The 16489-nt window shown below is 39.3% G+C and overlaps 1 protein-coding gene across 3 annotated transcripts in view; it reads right to left on the bottom strand.

The window, feature by feature from the left end:
• Nucleotides 1-3442: 3442 nt before the first annotated feature.
• The window catches only part of ATPsyngamma (ATP synthase, gamma subunit), a 34005-nt gene continuing 20958 nt past the window's right edge, over nt 3443-16489 (bottom strand). For all 3 annotated transcript variants that reach the window (XM_045728941.2, XM_069321642.1, XM_069321643.1), the window contains exons 4-6: nt 14599-14742; nt 13836-14056; nt 3443-4006 (exon numbers count right to left, since the gene is read on the bottom strand). In XM_045728941.2, the coding sequence (XP_045584897.1) occupies nt 3906-4006; nt 13836-14056; nt 14599-14742 (466 nt within the window). In that variant the 3' untranslated portion in view covers nt 3443-3905. The remainder of the gene's footprint in view (nt 4007-13835; nt 14057-14598; nt 14743-16489) is intronic.

Below are 16489 nucleotides of genomic sequence, written 5' to 3'. Positions count from 1 at the left end.
CTCTGACATCACTGGTAGTGGTGGAGGAATGGGTTATCAAAACCATCTTCTTCTTGAGGTTATCTTGAGATGATTTCGGGGCTTTAGTGTCCCCGCGGCCCGGTCCTCGACCAGGCCTCCACCCCCCAGGAAGCAGCCCGTGACAGCTGACTAACACCCAGGTACCTATTTTACTGCTAGGTAACAGGGGCATAGGGTGAAAGAAACGCTGCCCATTGTTTCTCGCCGGCGCCGGGGATCAAACCCGGGACCACAGGATCACAAGTCCAGCGTGCTGTCCGCTCGGCCGACCGGCTCCCTTTAGCAAGGTCATATCTAGCCATGACCTTTTCCACTATCTGCCACACAAGACAGCTAGTTGTAGTGGCAGAATCCACCCACGATTATACTGGCAAGATGTATAAACTACCATCTGCTAGAATAACCAAACGTTTTATGTCACCACACACGATATCTGCACTGCTAATGCAAACACTGATCCGTAGACAACTGACACAAGGTCTTGAGTCTTGAGACAAGGCAATATAGCAATGGTCAGTGCACAGGATTGCACAGCCATGGGATACAAGTCCAGCTGAGAGATCACCATTCTCTCACAGCAATGATATACTCAAAACTACTGTATAAAGTGGAAAGTTGCTCAAGTAATTCATCAAAATGAAGGAAGATTCATTTTCAAGAAGCAGAATTACATCCTTCTTAAATACTACCTTGCAATAACTATTTAATAACCTTTATTTCATTACACATCTTAAACCCCCCCACCCTGCCTCCCCCTCAAAACATGTATACTATATTGTATAGTTTTGCTTAGTCAGTATGATTACACATTAGCGGCATTTCTAGGAAAAATAGCAAATATGACAAGCACTGAAATTGTGCCCCTATCCAAGCATATCACACTCATCACTCAGTTAACTTTACCATCAAATCAGTTAAAAAATACCAGTTCATTAATCTTTTTACAAATAATGGCTACATGAAAGTTACAAATGCACCTTTCATGCTTTCACTGATGCAAATTTGTCTATGATGTGGTCAGTCAGATTTTTTTCAGTTCCTTCTCTTTTTACACTTAGCTGAGCAAGATAACAGTCTGCCTTGATCAATGGAGGCTCTCAATTATAAAAATATTAGTTTTAACTTGCTAAATGATCTCTCACAGCTAGCAATGGACACTATGATGCTATTATCTGAATAGCAATGCAAAGATTAGGGAAGATGCTCTCATTTCAATACTGAACATCTGATTTTTTTTCACTATTCAAGGATAGCTTATCTGACTTAGAAAATGCTCAGTGGTGCCCCCTTCAAGAGGCACCCAGGACACGTGCCATGCTTGACATACCCCATATACACCACAGTTACACAGCACAGAGCATGTCACAGATCAAAGAATCACTTCAAATTCACGAGAAGACAAATTTCTATCCATATTAAATAGATTTAAATATTATCTTGATCTATTTAACCCTATGGCTGCATAGATGTCTGAAATGTGAATTACTTCAAAAACTGGACTTTGACCATTTTAATTTATATAAGCTACTTTTGAAAAAAACTTGTATCAGTGCAGGCGATGAGTCACAATAACGTGGCTGAAGTATGTTGACCAGACCACACACTAGAAATTGAAGGGACGACGACGTTTCGGTCCGTCCTGGATCCCTTGCTATCCTCTTCTTTTTCCTATTATTTCTCCTTCGGTGGTTATAATAGGAGCTGCCTCGTATGGACCAATAGGCCTGCTGCAGTTTCCATTACTACTATCCCCTACACCTGACTTTCCTCCTCAGCTCTCTCTTGCCTATTTATTGCCTGTCCCTACCTCATCACAATCGACTTGAGAATGGTCCAGGACGGACCGAAACGTCGTCGTCCCTTCAATTTCTAGTGTGGTCTGGTCAACTTGTATCAGTGATCATGTAAAGTTCATTTCATGAATGAGGGGCAGAGACTACTGCATGTAACATCTGGGCCCCTTTGTTTTGAAGATAAATTGCATAGAGAAACATTGCTCGCCGGCCTCTAAAATATGCACACACATTATTCAACTAGATGCTAAACATCACCAGTTTCCATTCACACCCAGGATCAACTGCTCGAGACAAGCTTCAATTCTTGGGGATGTTGCCCAATGTATTAAAACAGTAAATTAATTATGAAATCGACAACTTTTAGTCAAATTATGTTTTGCAAAGTGAAACTTAATTTGACTATACAGTAAATGTAGCCGAATCGTCCCAAAGACTACAAATCCTCCCAAAAATTCTGGGCTCTCTAGGAGACGTGTCACCGAGCAGAACAAAATTATAACACTATAGTAAGTTTTTTTTTCATCAAATGTCCAAGGGTTAATCTTGTATGACCAATATATAGTTGGCTAAGTGTCACTTTTTTTTTTAAAGCTAACCATTGATCTTTCCAACATTTACAGAGAACAATTTTGTATTACGTAAAAATCAGTAAACAATGGTTTTGAGTAGTGGGATGTGTGCAAAAGGACTCTGTGGCTTCTACATTATACAACTCCATTGGAAAAAATACTTGAGAGACTAGATATCCAACAGAAATTTTTAATATTTGAACACTCATCAAACAGGAGGCCTAGTCTGAGACTGGGCCCCAGTGATCCCTTATTACCACAAAATGGCAAGCACCTCCAAAAATTTATTATAATTCTAAAATCTGCCACCAGTGGGCTACATGACCCAATAACAAGAGAGCCCTGTTCCTTCTACCCCCATAAATAAGTTCAGTGTCTCAAGCTGGTACTCTTATTGCATTCCCCACAATGCATGAACATTGCAGATTTTTTAGAACTAAGCACAGTTCCATATAATCAAGTGAAAAATCTTAGATATTGCTTTCCTTTGTCCTTTCTTTGTTACAGAAATAACATCACATGAGACCAGAAGGCATGGCAGGATGTGCAGAATACCCCCCATTGAAAAGCAGAGGTGCAATAGGTACTCAAGAGAGAACTCGGTTAACATCAGAGGCCCAAGACTGTTCAACACGCTTCCACTACACATAAGGGGCATAACTGGCTGATCCTTCAGTGTTCAAGAGAGAACTTGATAAACACCTCCAAAGGATATATGATCAGCCAGGCTGTGATTCATATATCAGGCTGCGAGCAGCCATGCCCAACAGCCTGATTGACCAGTCCAGCAACAGAAGGCCTGGTCGAGGACCGGGCCGGGGGGACGTTGAACCCTGAAATCATCGCAAGGTAAAGGTCCCTCTGTTCTCATAATGACATCCATAATTACATTTAATGCCACCTTTAAATATTCAACAACAGTGCTACATATTCTTCCCAGCCTTCTTTCTGATAATTACTTAATTTGGGGAACACACTAATTACACCAAAATCAATGAGCACTTTAGTTTTTTCCTACTTCAATATTTAAATCATTTAGAGATAAAAACAAACATGAATTAATATTATTTTATTATACCAAACATTTTTCCAGTCATCTGTACAGACAACACAAATTTCATAGTGCATGCTTCTTTCTACACTCGGGTTTTGGATTATGTGCAAAGTTACACAGAAGTTTTGGTAGAGCAAAACCAAAAATCCCACTCTACTCATTATTTGGGCTGAGACATACTTCTAAGAAACTCGACACATAAACCACATTACGCATTTCTGTCTTGTTGGTACATGATGTACAATGAGAATTTGCATGTTATATACCAAATATTGAGTTTGTATGTATAGTTACACTGGAAGCAAGTTTTAACATTGGTAAGAAACCCTTAACTGAAGATAGTGATGGCAGTAACTCACGTAGCCTCAATTTAGTAACTTCTTGCTAGGAAAAATTTCTACCAAAGACAATATTATACTTTACAAGAGTACAGTTCCCATCATGAAATGAGGCAAATTCAGATATTTAAACAGCAGCAGCACCCGAGATGATCTCGATCAGCTCTCCAGTGATGACAGCTTGGCGGGTGCGGTTGTATGTCAGGGTCAGCTTGTCAATCATCTCACCTGAAATTGTGTTTATACAGATACACACTTCTGCATACAACTATTCTATAAAATAACATACAACAACAGATACAATACTTTGGAAAATATTATGAAAGGACAGGTGTCTGGAAATATTTAACCCTTATTTCCCTATTCCAAAAAGTGAGAAATTGGCTAGTAAATTAATGAGGAATAATTGTGAACGAGGCAAATTACCCTCTTTTGCTCCAATATTATAATTCTACTAGTCTAGTGGGTGGAAAAAAAAAAAAGTTTACTGCAATACTGGTATGTGATTTTGCCAAATGCATCTCAATGAGAATAACAAACCTGAAATGTTCATCCAGACATTTATCATTTAGGACAGAAGTTTGTTGCTGCAGCAGCAAGCAAATTTGAATTTGCTGCAGCAGTTCAGTGGTGACAGAGCAGAACATTAACACTTTCGGTACCCAATGCCGGTATATCCGTCAGAAAACAAAACCACGGAGCAGCATGATGCAAACGGCGTCAATAATTTAAAAATTTGTAAAAATTCCATTTATTGTCCGAATACTATGAGACTTGTTTTAAAATGTGCGCCATTATATTCCCATTCTCTATAGACCCCACGTGGCATCCCAACCCCGAGGCGTGGGCAGTCACCAACGCTGACCGTTGTCAGAGATCCTATGATCTCTGACAACTCACGGCCTACCTTGTGGTGCAAGGATGTCTAAAGTACAGTGGTATATTTGTTCACGATCATAATCCATTCCCATAGACACGTCATCCAAAACAAATTTTCCCATTAGAAATAATGTAAACTGAATTAAAACGTTCCACACCCCCAAAAATATTAACTTAAAAATACATTTTATGCAGAATACTACTCATATTTTTTTTTCATATACCAAACAATCAAGTATGAATATAAACCATAAATAAAATAAGAACATTTAACTGCACCTTACCTTTACTGAGGACTCTTGTTGGCGTATGGGAGACGGTGAGGGAGGGAGGACCAGTGTTTGTGTATAGGGAGGGTGAGGAGGATGGGGGGGGGGGAGATAGTGCTCCATCCCCTGCTTGCGCGCATTCATATCTGCATCACTGGTTCTAATTTTCCTTTCAAACATTTCACTGCCTCGTATGTGGCAGCCAGTCAAAACCAGTCACAAGTTAGTCATGCATTTCAAGCATTCATATTTGTGGTAGCAACTAGTTAAGCATTTAGTCATTTATGCATTTACAGTCATTCAGCCATTTACAGTAAATCAGGCCTTCACAGCCAGTAAACAACAAGAGTTTAATATCAGGCAGCAGTCTGAGGCAGTCTGCCTCCAATCCACCAGTTGGTAGGAAGGAAGCCTTCTATATTAATAAGATCCAGATGTGGCAGGGAGGGTACAGCTGGGGGGGGGGGCAGAGGGGGGGGGGGTTGCATTGAGGGGATGGAGGTAGCGGGGAGGGTTCGGTGGCAGTATGGGGGTAGCAGGGAGGGGGCTGTGTGGGGGGATGGAGGTAGTGGGGAGGGTGAGGTATGGGGGATGGAGGTTCTTCCCAGCATTCATCCAGTCCCTCCTATCCATCCATCCAGTCCCCCCACCATCCATCCAGTCCCCCCACCATCCATCCAGTCCCCCCACCATCCATCCAGTTCATCCACCATCCATCCATCCAGTTCATCCACCATCCATCCATTTCATCCACCATCCATCCATCCAGTCCCCCTTCACCATCCATCCAGTCCCCCTTCATCCATCCAGTCCCCCTTCACCATCCATCCAGTTCCCGCACCATCCATCCAGTCCCTTCATCAATCCATCCAGTTTCCCCACCACCCATCCATCCAGTCCCCCCCCACAATCCATCCAGTCCCTCCATCCATTCAGTTCCCCCACCATCCATTCATCCAGTCCCCTCACCATCCATCCAGTCCCCTCACCATGCATCCAGTCTTCTTACCATCCATCCATCTTGGGACCCATGGTGTGATGTATATAATAAGAACTTTTATGTTAAAAAAGCAGCAAACAATAAAATTCTTCACAAACAATTCAAAACGTGGCCGCGGTCGTTACTACGTGCGATAGACTTGTAAACAAATTGAGAGCACCTTGCCCCACGCCCCCAGCACCATGTGCTCGTTCGACCCATATGCATACAGACGTAGGGTTCTAAGTAAATCGTCAGCTTCCAAATTCAAATTTTACGACAAATTTGACGTCGTGTTCCAAGAAATTTGTCTTCTTGGGCAGTCGTCAACTGAGGTTCCACTGTATAGGAAAGCAAGATGTGTGTTATTATATGCAATTAATCTTTTAGAGCATTCTATTGTAAACAGTTTGATACCAAATTGAACGGCGTAGTACGAAAATTAAAGCCAGAAAGCTTTAGAGTATAAACATTTTTTTGTGGTAGTGAGCTCTCGGCCTACCTTGTGGTGTGCGGCGGGAAATTAGTGCGAAACTAGGAAATTAGGACTTATGTTCATATATGCCCATATTCCTGTAGAACATTCTATTGTGAACAATTTGATACCAAATTGAACGACATAGCACAGCATTTGAGGCCAGAAAGCCAAAAGTGAGTATAAACATTTGTGGGTGGTAGTGAGGTCACGTGTGTTACGTACCCTTATAAGATACGTAAGTGAATATATTAATATGTACATTTATAATTGTATGTAAATTACAAGCATGTATATTGTTATACTTATATGTTCTATGCAAATGCACATTCATGTTACAGTGTTGGCGTTAGGCCCAGCGTATCGTGGGAATGATTGTTTATTTCTTTGTGTGATCAGTTTTCCCACGGGAACTAATGATTTATATGTGATCATAAGTGGGTAACAGAGTGAAATAATAATTGAGTGAACTGTATCTGGCAAATTGTCGTGGGATCGTCCGTTGCTGGGGTGTGCATGCCATTATGCTATTCTGTATGCATATTTTAATTACTATGTAAAGAAACAATTGCTTTGTTTGTCTATATCAATATGTACTAATTATTCATTAAGTTAGTTTAAGATTACTCTTGTCACAATGTAGTGCTCCATTGTTGAAATAATAAATATTGTAACTTTGGCAATTTATTCGCGGGGCAAGGCAATGTGTTTTTTGACTCGCATATTGTAGTTCAGTAGCTGGACGGGAGCCGGGGAGATAACAACTTGTTGGAGTTAAGTTCTTTTGTTCTATCATAGCCATAATTATTCTTAGTATTGATTTAATGTCTGGAAGTTACAGTGATATTTTTAATGTGATATATTGTGACCATATAATCATCTGTTTGCCTTTGAGATTTATTTAATATAATAGTATATATCTATACTTAGTATCTTTATTCTTCAGTCCTATGAAGATTCTATTTTATGCTCATTACCCATTAAGGGGTTATACTGGTGATTCGCTATTGAGAACAGCAGTTGTGTCGTATCCCTAGACTTATTAAAGTTTGGCTGCTGTAGGATCACGAGCCGTAACGTACGATAGGTAACAAAGAGTTATGGGGGCCTGTGCCGGGAAATATTGTCCCACTTAACTTAACTATGCTAATCTAACCTTGCCTTCCTAGGTACCAGTGTCAAGTGTCTCTGTGTGTTTCTTAAGAACTATTCCATGTGCCAAGCAAGCCTTCCTGTGTCAAGTAACAACGTTTCACGATTTTGAGGTAAGTCATCCTATATATTTTGTTTGTGCAGTGAGGCCAAGCGAATTTTCAGTGTGGTGACAATTTTACAGTGAAGTGTAGTGCAGTGCCATTGTGTTAATTAATTTTGTGAATCAAGTGCCAAGTGTTAGTAACGATGGAGGAGAAAGTTGCAGCGTTGGTGGCTCACCCAGACTTTGAAGGGATTCAGAACCTTAAAAAGACTGAGTTAATACAAATGGCAAATCATTTGGATTTGACCGCCAGCAATAGAATGGTTAAAGCCCAAATATTGAAAGTCATTGTGACGCATTTTGTTGAGAATGGGGATTTAGATGAAGAAATTCTAGAGGAGTTAAGAGAGGAGTCGAGTGATCAGATGACGTTAAAGCGTCTTGAGTTAGAAGCTCGCCAATTAGAGCTTGAAGCTCAAAAAGAACAGAAAATATTAGAGGCTGAAGCTCAGCAAAGGGAGCTGGAGACTAGGCGTTTAGAAATTGCGGCACAAAACCAGAGAGGTTTAATTGAGTTGCAACTTGAAGCCACAAAGAAGCAACAATTAGAGATTCAACAACAAATGGCTGACACTAACTTCAGGCTTGAATCACAGCGTATGGCAGCTGGGCATGGAAATACTAGTAATGTTTCAACAAATAGTGATAATAATCCCATCAGGATGAATAAGTATATAGAGTTGCCCAAGTTCAATGAGGAAGATCCTGAGGTTTTCTTTGCACATTTTAATAAAATTGCCATCAGTATGAACTGGCCAAGGGATCAGTGGGTAGCCATTATGCAGTCTCAATTCAAGGGGCGTAGTCAGGAGGTTTTCACATCCCTCCCTGACGCTCATAGTTTTGATTATGACTTTGTAAAGAAAAGCATCCTCAATGCATACCAGCTAAATCCAGAGGCACACAGGCAAAAGTTCAGGAACCTAAGGAGAATCAAGGATCAGACAATAGCCGATTTTACTCGTCAGAAGACGAATTTTTGCAACAGATGGTTAAAGTCACTTGCAGTCACTGATTTTGATGCTCTAAAGAATCTTCTCATAATGGAAGAAGTATTGTCCTGTCTTCCAGACCAGTTGTCTACTTTTATGGCAGAACAAAAGAATGTAACCGATATTGATGAGCTGTCAAAGCTCGCGGATGAGCATGAGTTGCTGACTAAGGCCCCGTTTATGGCCACTTCACCTAAGTCTAGTCGTAGAGTAAATTTCAATGCTCACCGTACTCCTTATCAGTATAAGTCTCCTCCTGGTGCGACAGTTACTCCCGTGAACTCTTCTCTTACTAACCCTAAGATGGTTACTCCATTGCCAGGATCATCTAAGCCTAGTAATGCTAATTCTAAACCGGCAGTTGGTTCTACCAGTGTGTCCACTGTCAAACATTGTACCCATTGTAAGAGAAGGGGGCATGTGATTTCTTCATGTTTTAGTTTGCATCCTGAACTCCGACCAACTGGTCTTATTATGAGTAAAGGAGTGCAACTTATTAATTCTTCATGTATTACAGTCAGTCCCAATTGGATGGCTGAATTCAAACCCTATATGTCCACAGGTACCTTATTATGTACTAATGGTAGACATAAGACTGTTCAATTACTCCGTGATACTGGAGCTTCACAGTCTCTTATTACCCAGAAGGTACTTGATGATGTTGACACCCGAGATCTGGGTGAAGTTGTGCTTCTCCAGGGTATTGCCGGAAGTGTGCAACCAGTGTCCTTATTGCAAGTTAACCTTGATTCTAAATATACTTCAGGATGGTGTAATGTTGGTGTAAGTAAACAACTGCCCATTCCTGGGGTAGACATTATTCTAGGTAATGATTTTGGCAACCAAATGGTTGTAGGGCCCAAGTGTCCCATCATGTTAACTAAACCCCATAATGTATTAGCTCAACCGGAAGCAGATGATGATATTATTTACCCTGCTTGTGTTGTTACTAGATCAATGGGAAAAACAGGTGAGAGTAATCCTGTCTTCACTAAGGTTGCTGATCCCAAGACCAGGACCCCTTCAGTAAAGGAGTGGGAGGTGGATCTTGAGGATTCTTTTATGACTCGACTGGATGATGAGAGTGAGGCCGTAGTAGAAGCCCCGCCGAACCTAAATCACAAGGAAAGTGAAGGTGAGGAGGCTGAACTATCTGTACCTTGCCCGCGTGTCTCCAGTGCGCCAGTTGTCGAGAGTGAGGCCGAAGTAGCTATGACTTCATTTTATTCTGATCAATCGGGAAAAGAGATCAAGCTACTAGGTTCTTGCCCGCTCGCTGCTGAGTCTGAGTCATTGCCCTTAAGTGTTGTACAGACTACTGATCCTAGTTTAAGTAAGTGTATTTCTGAGGCTCCTGATAATATTGATGCATTGGAGGAAGGGACGGGTTTCTTCTTCAAGGATCGACTTCTGATGAGAAGGTGGAGACCCAAGGGAACTCCCTCTTCAGAGGATTGTGAGATTAGAACCCAACTCGTTGTCCCCAATGATTATCGTAGGCAGGTCCTGCAGGCTGCACATGATGACCCCATGGGAGGTCATCAAGGTATCACGAATATGTACCATAAGATAAGTAAATATTTTTTCTGGCCAAAGTTAAAGAAAGACGTGGTCAGATATTGTCATAACTGTATACCCTGTCAAATTGTTGGTAAACCAAATCAATCTGTACCTAGAGCACCATTGCAACCTATTGTAGTTCCTGATGAACCATTTACTCATGTTGTAATTGATTGTGTGGGTCCTTTACCTAAGACTAAATCGGGTAACATGTTTTTGTTCACTCTCATGTGTATGACTACTAGATTTCCTGAAGCTTATGCTCTACGGAATACCAAGGCTCATAATCTCATCAAGTGTCTTGAAAGATTCTTTTCGTTGTTTGGAATGCCTAGAGTTATTCAGAGTGATAATGGGGGAAATTTTGTTTCTAAAGTTTTCAGAACTTTTTGCGAATCCCGAGGGATTCGGCACAAATTGTCCAGTCCATATCATCCACAAAGCCAAGGTGGACTTGAACGTTTCCACCAGACTTTGAAACAAATGCTGAAGACAACCGGAGAAACTCATCCACGTAATTGGGATGAGAATCTCCCCTTTGTGTTGTTTGCTGCTAGAGAAGGGCTACAAGAGTCATTGGGCTGTTCACCCTTTGAACTAGTGTTTGGTCACCAAGTAAGAGGTCCTCTTAAAATGCTACAAGAAAAGTTGTTGGGAGATGTCTCTGTTCATCAGAGCGGATTGTACTTGAGTGAGGTCAAGGCTAAGTTGTGTCGGGCTCGTGAGTTGGCGAAAGAACATCTGGGAAGGACTCAACAAGCCATGAAAGTACGATATGACAAGAAGTTCAAAGCTAAGCTAAGGTCGTTTGATGTCGGAGATTTGGTGTTGGTGTTGAAACCTCGTATGGGGACTTCCATGTCCCATAAGTTCGCAGGACCCTACCAAGTGGTAGACAAGGTGGGAGACCTAGCTTATAAACTAATTAACCCTAATCTTTCAGAACCCCAAATGACTGTGCACATTAACAGATTAAAAGCTTATGTTGGACCTGGTGTAGTAGCTTGTTTTAGTCGGGAAGAGTTACCACCTGAGGATAATTGTAGTGAGGGACATGTTGTTAATATCCCACTTCTCAGTTCCAGTTCCAATGGCAGGGAGATGCTATGTCATTTACAGGAGGAACAACGTGATGAGTTCCAGGTTCTGCTGGACAACCATACATCTCTGTTTGGGGAGGTTCCTACCCAGACCCACCTCATCACACACGACATTCAGCTCCTGGACAGCACCCCCATTCGACAACATCCGTACCGAGTGAATCCCGAAAAGAGGAAAATTATGCAAGCAGAAGTGGAATATCTGCTCCAGCATGATTTCATTCGGCCAAGTCAAAGTACTTGGAGCTCTCCGTGTTTGTTAGTGCCAAAACCAGATGGAACCTGGAGATTGTGCGTGGATTACAGGAAACTGAACAAGAACACTACAGTGGACGTTTTTCCTTTACCCTTGTTGGAAGAATGTATAGAGTCCATAGGTCATGCCGAATATGTAAGTAAGCTTGATTTGTCAAAAGGGTATTATCAAATTCCATTAACAGAGTATGCTAGAGAGGTTACTGCTTTTGTTACACCTGATGGTGCGTATGAATTTAATGTCATGCCATTCGGTTTGAGAAATGCACCTGCTACTTTTCAAAGACTTATGAATTTCTTACTCAAGGATGTGCCAGATTGTAGGGCCTACCTTGATGACATTGTTTTGTACAGTAAGAATTGGGCCGATCATCTCTTAGGCCTTAAGAACTTGTTTACAGTGTTGGAAAACGCAAAGTTAACCATAAATATGAATAAGTGTAGTTGGGCAAAAGGTACGATAACTTATCTTGGCCACGAGGTGGGACAAGGTAAGATTATCCCCTTACAAGATAAGATTCAAGCCATTGTGGACTACCCAGTGTTGACCAATAAGAAAGGAGTCCAACGGTTTATTGGTATGTGTGCATACTATAGGCGTTATTGTAGAAATTTTTCAACAGTAGCTGCTCCTTTGACAAACTTGTTACGCAAGCAAGTAAAGTTTCAGTGGACACAAGATTGTCAGAATGCTTTTCAGAACCTAAAGGGCATATTGTCCACCTCACCTATTCTTGCTAGTCCCCAATTTGATAAACCATTTATATTACACATTGATGCGTCAGATGTTGGAATAGGTGCTGTGCTTATTCAAGTTGGTTTAGACCAGATTGAGCATCCTGTGTATTACTATTCCAGAAAATTTAATGCAGCTCAGAGAAATTATTCCGTGGTAGAAAAGGAGGCGTTGGGTCTTATATTGTCAATCAAGAAGTTTGAGATTTACTTATCAGGAAATAAAGTGTTAGTATTTACAGACCACAACCCCCTTATCTTTATAAATATGATGAAAATCAAGAACCAACGAATTCTGCGATGGTCATTGTTTTTGCAGGAATTTAATGTAGAAATCAAACATATTCCAGGCAGACAAAATGTTATTGCTGATGCTTTGTCAAGAAGTTTTGATGTACCATAAATGAAATGTTTCTTTTTACTTAACATTTTTACTTCTGAAAAAATGCCATTGATCTTCAATCCATTGCATTTTTTTTCTTGGAGGTGGAAGTGTTACGTACCCTTATAAGATACGTAAGTGAATATATTAATATGTACATTTATAATTGTATGTAAATTACAAGCATGTATATTGTTATACTTATATGTTCTATGCAAATGCACATTCATGTTACAGTGTTGGCGTTAGGCCCAGCGTATCGTGGGAATGATTGTTTATTTCTTTGTGTGATCAGTTTTCCCACGGGAACTAATGATTTATATGTGATCATAAGTGGGTAACAGAGTGAAATAATAATTGAGTGAACTGTATCTGGCAAATTGTCGTGGGATCGTCCGTTGCTGGGGTGTGCATGCCATTATGCTATTCTGTATGCATATTTTAATTACTATGTAAAGAAACAATTGCTTTGTTTGTCTATATCAATATGTACTAATTATTCATTAAGTTAGTTTAAGATTACTCTTGTCACAATGTAGTGCTCCATTGTTGAAATAATAAATATTGTAACTTTGGCAATTTATTCGCGGGGCAAGGCAATGTGTTTTTTGACTCGCATATTGTAGTTCAGTAGCTGGACGGGAGCCGGGGAGATAACAACTTGTTGGAGTTAAGTTCTTTTGTTCTATCATAGCCATAATTATTCTTAGTATTGATTTAATGTCTGGAAGTTACAGTGATATTTTTAATGTGATATATTGTGACCATATAATCATCTGTTTGCCTTTGAGATTTATTTAATATAATAGTATATATCTATACTTAGTATCTTTATTCTTCAGTCCTATGAAGATTCTATTTTATGCTCATTACCCATTAAGGGGTTATACTGGTGATTCGCTATTGAGAACAGCAGTTGTGTCGTATCCCTAGACTTATTAAAGTTTGGCTGCTGTAGGATCACGAGCCGTAACGTACGATAGGTAACAACGTGCACCACTCTGCCTCCCTTGGGGTGCGCGGCGGGTCGCCAATAGTGTTAAGCACTAAAGGTTAACCATCGATTAGTATTTTCCTTGACCAAAATGAATATGTTAAATATAAAATAATAGTTTTCAAGTATAAAATTAATAGTCTTTATGTTGATAAGTCACATCCTTTATATGTACTCACCTGCATTCTTGGTAGCACTGTCCATGGCAGTCATCCTTGATGACTGCTCAGAGCATGCACCTTCCTTCAGTGCATAGAAAAGCAGCGATGCCAGGGAGTACTCCATATAGCACTGGATCACGTCAGCATCAAGAGAGTCATACACAGAGATCTTTTCTGCATTTGCAATGGCTGCAGCTGAATAAAAAGGCAGTTCTTTTGTATCATATGATACTACAGTCCTGTTGACAAGAGTTAAGAATGATTACCTTACCTCAACAAATTAATGGTTTTCATTAATTTTTCAAATGCAGTAACTTGCATGAGCATTACATGTTACATATTTTGCCTCATCTTAAAACAAAATTTGCATTGTCAATTTGAAGTAGAGTTTGCTGTCAAGCCTTGGAGAAACACTAACAAGTTCAAAGTCATTCATGCTGGCTCTTTTAGCTATTCTATATTTTCTACAACTTCACATGGCCCTTTCAATGAGACCCATTTTCCTATATTATTTACTAGCATAGTTTACTCTTTTATATTTCCACATTGCATGGAAATTAAATGTCTTTTCACACTTTTGCCATGTGTAAGAGCCAACTGCATTATGCAACATTCATGCCAAAACATGAAATTCTTGACTTCAACTGCACTTTTTAATAGTAAACAGCTGATATATCTAAGCATGAGAGTAACATTCTATATGGGAATAAAATGTTGAGGTAGACTATTTCCTAAATGAAGAAAGGCATTACTTATTTTAAATACAGTATATTGAACATACCTGAACCTGTTATAGATAAGTTTGCCAGAACCAAAATCATAGTCAGAGTTGAGGATGAATGAAGCAATTCTAACAGCATCTTCAAATGTGGAAGGTTTACGTCCAACCTCTCCTACTTGAGCAATTATATTGTTAGCGTGTAGCCTGTAAACATAGAATACATACTACAGTATTACATTTTCAGTAATGAAATGAAGTACAATAAACATAATATTCACAAATGACCAGTATAACTACTTTATGACAATATAATACAATAAGAAATTGAAAGCACAATACAGTAATACTGTGTGCAATTCAAAATAAAATTGATATGAAACCCGTATAAAGAATGGATAAATTATAGATTCCTTTACTCTAACAACATTTTGGTGTCTATATATGCACGAAGATGTTCTATCATTTAGGGACAGGAAGAACTAAATTAGTAATACCTGTATGTCAACAACAAAATTACAAAATGCTCAGTCAGAATATTGTCTCAATTATTTTGTTCAAGCAAGATTAAATTGCATATAAGTTATTGCAACAACCTATGTAGAACATGTTGCACCATACATTATGAAAAAAATTATTTAATGTTATGAAAATTAATAAATGTATAATTTTATGCTCAAAAAAATTTCTGGAATTGAATTTTCATGCCAAATATATTTTTATTTTCAATAGAAGACATATGGCTGGCAACTGCTCTGGATAGATATTTTACATGTTGCCAGCAAAAACAGGTACAGTATATTAAAAAAAATTACCAATTTCTTTCAAATTGAATGTTCATTTAAGTATTAAAAACTCAGCATGGCTCTATGAAATCTAATTTTCGAATGATCAAGAATACTACAGTATCGGTTATTATTTTTTTTTATTTGCCAGCATCCTCCACCATCCTTGACACCACAGCATTTTGGCTTGCATTGGCTCCTAGCTGCACCCTATCCATATTGAGTAACACGAGTAAAGCATGGAAAACAGCAGAAAGTGTAGAAAGTTTGTGTATTCAAAGCAAACCATTGCTGGTTATGGAGGGAAGGGTTGGTTTAGAGTCGCCAAGTTGCTGCCTCATTTATCACAGGAAAAGGGCCCATTACACTAGCACATTATGCATAACCTCCTTCGGGCATTTATGGGTGACAACACAACATGTCACCTCTACAAAAGTAAAATTATTTCCTATAATACTTTAGGTTTGCATGTGTTAAAATAAGAAAAAAATAGCCTCGCCAATAAAAGTATTGCTGATAAAATAAAGTAAATTATGCCAAAAAATTATTTCTACATGGCTCGCATACCATATTTTGAATGAACAATAGCACACATTAATTCAGATAATAGAAATTGCACTGATATTAAATATAACAAAGGTCCAATGTATGAAAATATATATACAGTGGTATCTCCATTTATGAATTTAATCCATTCCCAGTGGCGGGTCATAACTCAAAACAAATTTTCCTATAAGAAATAATGTAAATTTAATGAATCCGTTCCACATTCCCAAAAATATTAACTTCAAAATATATTTCATACATAATACACATATTTTGTACCATGGTATGTTCAAGTTATAGCTTAACTTTATTGATGACTTGTTGGCATATGGAAGACTATGAGGAAGGGGGAGGAGGAGAGGTGTTACTGTTTGGAAATGGAGTCCCCTTCCATTATAACATCAGGCAGTGATGACTTTTCTGGGGTACACACTATGTTTTGCAGGCATACCATTAAGACCTGGTTGTGGCTCACTGCTTGCTTGTCTTACTAAGAATCTGTCTAAAGACACTTTTCCTTACATTTTAACACTTTCGCGCTTTAGATTAGACATAGCTCGTCACCGTTTTTTCTTACGATTCCGCATAACAGACTACGCCTGTAGTCCATCGAAAAAATATTT

This window comes from Procambarus clarkii, chromosome 10, assembly GCF_040958095.1.
Source record: "Procambarus clarkii isolate CNS0578487 chromosome 10, FALCON_Pclarkii_2.0, whole genome shotgun sequence".
Taxonomy (NCBI): Eukaryota; Metazoa; Arthropoda; class Malacostraca; order Decapoda; family Cambaridae; genus Procambarus; species Procambarus clarkii.
The sequence above is the reverse complement of the archived record's forward strand: the minus strand, read 5'-3'. Positions and strand labels throughout refer to the sequence as shown.